Consider the following 6,195-nt stretch of genomic DNA (forward strand, 5'->3'; position numbering starts at 1 on the left):
CGTCACATCAATATTTTGAAGATCCATAACAATAGAATAAAAATCATCTAAATGAGACTTAAGAGAATTACCTTTTTCAAGTCGAAGGTCATACAATCTACTCTTGATTAGAAGTTGGTTGGTGACACTTTTTGCCATGTAAAGAGACTCCAACTCCAACTTCAACCGTAGACCCGCCGCCGAGTCCTCCTTAGCAACTTCCCTCAATAGCATGCGAGAGGCAAAGTTGTATAGCCTATAAGGCCTTCATATCCACTTCTTCCAATTTCTCTTCAGTCATAGTAGTAGGGTTCTTCATCTTGCCCTCAGGAGCTTTGTGAACACCATTTTGAATTAAGATTGCCTTCATCTTCACTTGCTATAGTCTAAAGTTGATGGACCTAGCAAACTTCTCAATATCAAGCTTTCATTGCTGACATATTCTTCAAAGAAATCAACTAGAAACCTCTCAAACCTTAAACTCTTGATACCAACTGTTAACAATAAATGCAATTTCTAGGTTTTAGGGTTTGCTAGTTAACTTCAAGCTCAAGAATAAATGCAAAATTGTAAACTTTAAATGAGAAAAGGAAGCAATAAAGAGAGACAAAGATTTAACGTGGTTCGGTCAACCATGACCTACATCCACAAGAAAGAACCTTGGAGTTTTCTTTGGCCTCTCTAATGGAGGAATTATAATGGAGAAGAAGAAGAGAGGGGAGAGATAGAGAGTTATATTTTGTGGCTAATTTGAATCTTAGGGCTCTAAATGACTTTATGATGCCTTATATATGACCTCCTAAAGTTTATAAAATGACACAAAAACCAAAAACATTAAATCCGAAAATATCCGAATCAAAACACGAAATAAGGCAAGCTACCCGCCAAGTGCAGGTTTTAGAGATGGGTTATGCCTTGAAGCCAGAATGAAGGTACACGTTAGGCTCGTCCGTGCAGCTGATACATCGAGCTGTCTCTCCTCCTCCTCCTCTTCGCCAAGAAATCAAGGTACAAATAACAATTGGTTAAACCAGGAACGGTGCCACGTGGCGCTCTCCCTAAGGAGTTTTAGTTCATGTAATCCATGTACAAATTAAAAAATTAGAAATTGCATAGTATAGGTTTTGATCCTGTGACCTCAAGTTTATGTACTAAAGTTTTAACCACTAGACCAAGTTGTATTTAGTGTTATCATATCAAAGTACAATATTAATAAATGAAAATTTTCTTACTTGGGACATAGCCCGGACATAATAACTAGTTGCTATACTTCAAATGCAGCAAAATTTTCCCTTTAAATACACCCCTTAAAGCGTATCATCTAAAAAATATAAAAGAAGTATATATACAATATAAAGAAACAGACACACTACTCATTTAACTGAAATGTAGTTAAATAGACTGAAAACTAAACAAAGCAATTTCTTCAGTTGGATCGTTAGTCACGGCAATTAGATTCACTATTTTACTCAACTTTCCAACCCAACTACCTCTCTTACCTCTCTTACCTCTCTTACCTCTTTACCCACCCCTCTACTAACCCACTACTAGTCTTTTCTCTCATCAGACTATCCTCACATTCCAAATTCCCCCCTAAAATCTAGCATTTCCTCCTCATTCCGACTAACGATCCACACTTCCCAGACCATATACTCCAAACTCCAAACTTCAAACTTCAAACTTCAAACTTCAAACTTCCAACACCAAAAATTCACTAACTCAACCCTCCATTGCTAAAACAAAACAAAAAAAACTTAGACTTGATTGGATGTTCACTACTTTCATCATTGGAACAAAATGCAGCAAAACCAGCCACCAACATCTCCACAACCACGCGACAATTCCACCACTTTCTACTTCATAGCCGCATCAGTTCTTTTCTCACTCTTCTTCATCCTCTCTCTCTCCTCCACCACCACAACCACCACTTCCACTAGCAGCAGCACCTCACCTGACCCACGCCTCTTCCCCAACACTCGCTACGTTCTCAACAACCCAAACTCACCACCTCTTCCCTCTGTTTCTTCCATTGCTTACTTCATCACTGGATCATCTGGTGATTATTCTAGAATCTTCCGTCTTCTTCTCTCCATATACCACCCTAAGAATCTTTACCTACTTCATCTTGACCGTTTTGCCCCTCAGTCTGACCGTGACCGTTTGGCTCTAAGGGTTTCTTCCCTGCCCGTTTTTAAAGCTGCCCGGAATGTTCATGTTGTTGGTCATGCTGATTTTGCTTACCCTAAAGGATCTTCCCCTATTGCTTCTTTATTAAGGGGTGCTTCTATTTTGCTTCGTTTGAAATCTGATTGGGATTGGTTTATTAATTTGTCTGCTAAAGATTATCCTCTTGTCACTCAAGATGGTACTTTTTCTTTTTACTAAAAGCTTTAATTTGTAGTGATTTTTGTCGAAATTATTCTTGTTTTTATGATTTAATGGTTGATCTACTGATTTTCTGATGTGGGGTTGTCTGGGTTTTGCTCTAAGTTGCTGCATTTTGTTCTCATTGCTTTAAGGCCTGAAATTTTTCTGCTGTAGTTTGTCAATAATTTGTGCTACATTAGTGAGGAGAGTTAATGAATTATTTATGTTGCTGAGTATATATGTTCTTATAAGCTCAAAGGCCTTAACTTTAATCTGATTAATTTCTTGATTTGGTTCAATATTTTATGTTGAATGCTGATTTGATAATGTGGGTGATTCTGGGTTTTGCTGCATATTTTGTACTAGTTGTTTAAGAGCATTGAATTTTATCTGTATTAGTTTGAAATTTGTGCTGTTCTAATGTTGCTTTTGCACAGATTTGCTGCACATAATGTCATACTTGCCGAAAGACCTTAACTTTGTGAATCATACAGGCTACATCGGGTGGAAAGAGTGAGTTACTCACTTGATTTGCTCGATTGAAATGTTGGGTGGTTAAGTGATTTCACTTATTGTAACTTCTGGTTGCATGTGATTCTAGATCTCGAAGAATGAAACCCATTATTGTGGATCCTGGACTCTACCTTGCAGAAAAGACTGGGATGTTTTATGCCACCCAAAAGCGGGACTTTCCCAATGCTTATCAGTTGTTCTCAGGTCAGTCTACTGTCTTAGTCAGATATCTTCAGACATTGAAGTTCTTAGAAATGGGTCAAATTAAGTGATGTTAGCTTGAGCTTTGCAAAGTGGCTAAAGATCAGGGAACAAATCGAGGATGGAGTTCATAACAACATTTGCCATGATGCTCAAAGTGTAGAAGTTTGGTACTAATACCCTAGCTATAGTTATTTTAGAAGTTGACTTGAGAATTGAGATCTTATGCTAGAGAGTGGTAGCATAGCTAGGATTTTAGGCCAGAAAGGTGAAAGATGATGATATGCATAATTCAGATCTCTAAGCATGGTAGCTTCTGTGTTCTGTCCAGTCTCAACCTTGTATGACTGCCCAGGACCCTAGGTTTCTCCATGATTAGATTGATGCTATGCAAGGCGGTTGCTCTTGCCTACTAACCACCCCTGTGCGGCCGTCGGCCGTGTTCTTTTCCTGCCTGTTCTTTTGTTACAGTGTCTGGACTCTAGAGTAAGCATTCAGAGAACCGAGTTAGTAACACTTGTCGTCTGACACTTACCAGTTCCTTTGCTGTGTGATGGCATGAACCATCCCAATCTTGTTATAGGGGTGAGTGGGTGACTAGGAGCATGTTGACATTATATTGAATGACTAATTTTTAGAATACATTGATGGCACTTGTCTTCATCAACAGCTCTATGAGACGGAAGGAAAGTAATTTCCCATCCATTTTGTTCGTTAAGTCTATCAGATCTCCTAAAGAACATAGAAATCCTCAGTAAGTGCAGATGGAAACTTGTTCAGTCTCTTGTTCAGAGTATATGAAAGAGATGGTATTTTGTGTTGTCTGATAAAGCATTTGTACAATGCGTAGCAAGTAACTATCTGCTGATAATTTGTGTGCTCTTTGTTCAGGTTCACCAACCTCTATTTTGAATCGGAAGTTTGTTGAATTCTGTGTTATGGGGTCAGACAACTTACCAAGAACTCTACTGATGTACTTAGCAAACACCCCATCATCTCTATTGAGCTACATACCAACCATTGTATGCAATTCACCAGATTTTAAAGAGAGCGCTGTAAACCATAATTTACAGTACGCATCCTACTTCACACCCCCAAACGAGAATCCTAGGCAGTTGAATGGCTCAGACTTAGAAGACATGCTACGGAGTGGATCAGCATTTGCCACGCAGTTCCGTCATAACGACCCAACACTCAATCATATTGATAGAGAAATTTTGGGGCGAAGACGTGGGACAGTTGTGCCTGGTGGCTGGTGTGTTGGCGATGTGAACAACACTTGTGCTGTATGGGGTGATGCGGAGATCCTGAGGCCAGGTCCTGGAGCTAAGAGACTTGAAAGACGTATCATTGAGCTGCTTTCAAATGGGACATTCCGGTCCCAACAGTGTTTGATAGAATAACTTCATTATATTTATCACGTCTGCATGACACGCTTAGGAATAACAAACTGCTTTGAGCATTGTTTCCTCGAGTCATCCTGGCTTTACGGAATGTGAAGTTCGCAATGCTACCACTGTAATTGTAGGTGTCAGAGCCTTTTTTTCGTGGTTTGTTGTTGTATAACAACGATAATGTCATAGCCTCATCTCACGGGGATGGTGTTGGCTGCACTCATCCTTATTCAATGCAATATGATCCTGGAGACTTAGGCCAGGGGATGTAATTGTTGTAAAGTAAGTTGTGAAACAGATTAGAGGACAGTGTTGCACTCAAAAGACGCCTCTAGCTTAAGTTAAGGACTAGCCACTTAGAAATTCCAGTTCTCTCTCTTTTCTTTTTCTTCTTTTTTTTTTAAAAAAATTCATCTTTTTTTCTGCCTTGTACTTGCACTTGCACATATGCCTGCGTCAAAATTTGGCAAACTGTATTTCTCCTTGATGTCATCTCTATATTGTTGGAGTAATTTCTTTTCACTCTGCCGTAGAAACAGAGTTGTGTATTGAAAGCAAAGATAGATAAAAGGGGTGTTTGGCAATTAGAGTTTTGGCGTAAAAATAGAATTTCGGACCATTTGTAGAGTTTTGACTAGTAAAAAACTTTAAAAGAGGTGTGGTGAAAGAAAGTTTTAAAGAGAGTTTTGTAATAAAAACTCTCAAAATGAAAAAAATCTTAATATGAGCTTTTTTTTTAGAGGATTAGCTAAAAGAATGTTCAATGACTTTTTGGCCTTTAATAATAATATTATATATATGTAGTAAAATGTCTATAAATGTTATTTCAAATAAACAAATGACAATAAACTTCTAGCAATCAGTTAATTGTTACCAAACGCATTTATAAAAAAAGTTTTCAAATCAGCAGTCAAATCTGCTGAAAAAAAGTTAAAATTCTAACAACAAAACTCTAAACTCTATTTGCTAAACAGGGCCAAAGTCTTTGGGGGTGTTTGGGGGAGAGAGTTTTAGAGAGAGTTTAGAGGTTTGGAGAGAGTTTAGAGTTTTGACCAGTAAAAACTCTAATTTGGATGTTTGGTGAGAGAGAGGATTAAAGAGAGTTTTGTAATGAAAACTCTGATCAAAACTCTCTTTTGAAAAAGCTGGGTAGATGAGCTTTTTCATGAGAGTTTTGGAGAGAGAAAAAACAAATGACTATTTTGTCCATATAATTAATACTAAAATTTGTTTTAAAAAAAAACATATGTCCATAAATGTCATTTTACATGCTCTAAAAAGTACAAAACTCTAAACAATCAGCTAAGTGTTACCAAACATCTTTCCACAACAATTATTTAAATCAGCAGTCAAATCCTCTGAACAAAAAAGTAATCATCTAACCACAAACTCTAAACTCTAACCTCTAAACTCTAATCACCATACAGGGCCTTTGTTTTGCAAAGAGAGTTTTGGGGTAAAATTAGAGGTTTGAAGCTCATATAAGAGGATTTAACAAGTTAATATTCTAATTTTGGTGTTTGGTAAAGAGAGGTTTGAAATAGTTTTTTGGGCTAAAAAAGCTCTTTTTGAAGAAGTTTAAGAGAGGAACTTTTTGATATCAGAGGTTTTGAGAATGAATGGAGAAATTTCATTTATATCCTAAAGTTCTTTAATATTTCTTCCCTGACCAAGGTAGTTACCTATCACGAGTCTATGCTTTTTATTTGATTTTTTCTTATTTTTGTATTTTTTTTTGTTA

General features: G+C 37.3%; 1 protein-coding gene across 1 annotated transcript; it reads left to right on the top strand.

Moving 5' to 3' along the window:
• The first annotated feature begins 1,453 nt into the window (after positions 1-1,453).
• Positions 1,454-4,886, top strand: LOC104883623 (beta-glucuronosyltransferase GlcAT14A). The gene is made up of 4 exons (XM_010668168.4): positions 1,454-2,344; positions 2,784-2,859; positions 2,948-3,063; positions 3,952-4,886. The coding sequence occupies exons 1-4, from the start codon at positions 1,777-1,779 to the stop codon at positions 4,461-4,463; spliced, it is 1,272 nt and encodes a 423-aa protein (XP_010666470.2). The 5' UTR covers positions 1,454-1,776; the 3' UTR covers positions 4,464-4,886.
• Positions 4,887-6,195: the final 1,309 nt, after the last annotated feature.

This window comes from Beta vulgaris, chromosome 3 (genome assembly GCF_026745355.1).
Source record: "Beta vulgaris subsp. vulgaris cultivar EL10 chromosome 3, EL10.2, whole genome shotgun sequence".
NCBI lineage: Eukaryota > Viridiplantae > Streptophyta > Magnoliopsida > Caryophyllales > Amaranthaceae > Beta > Beta vulgaris.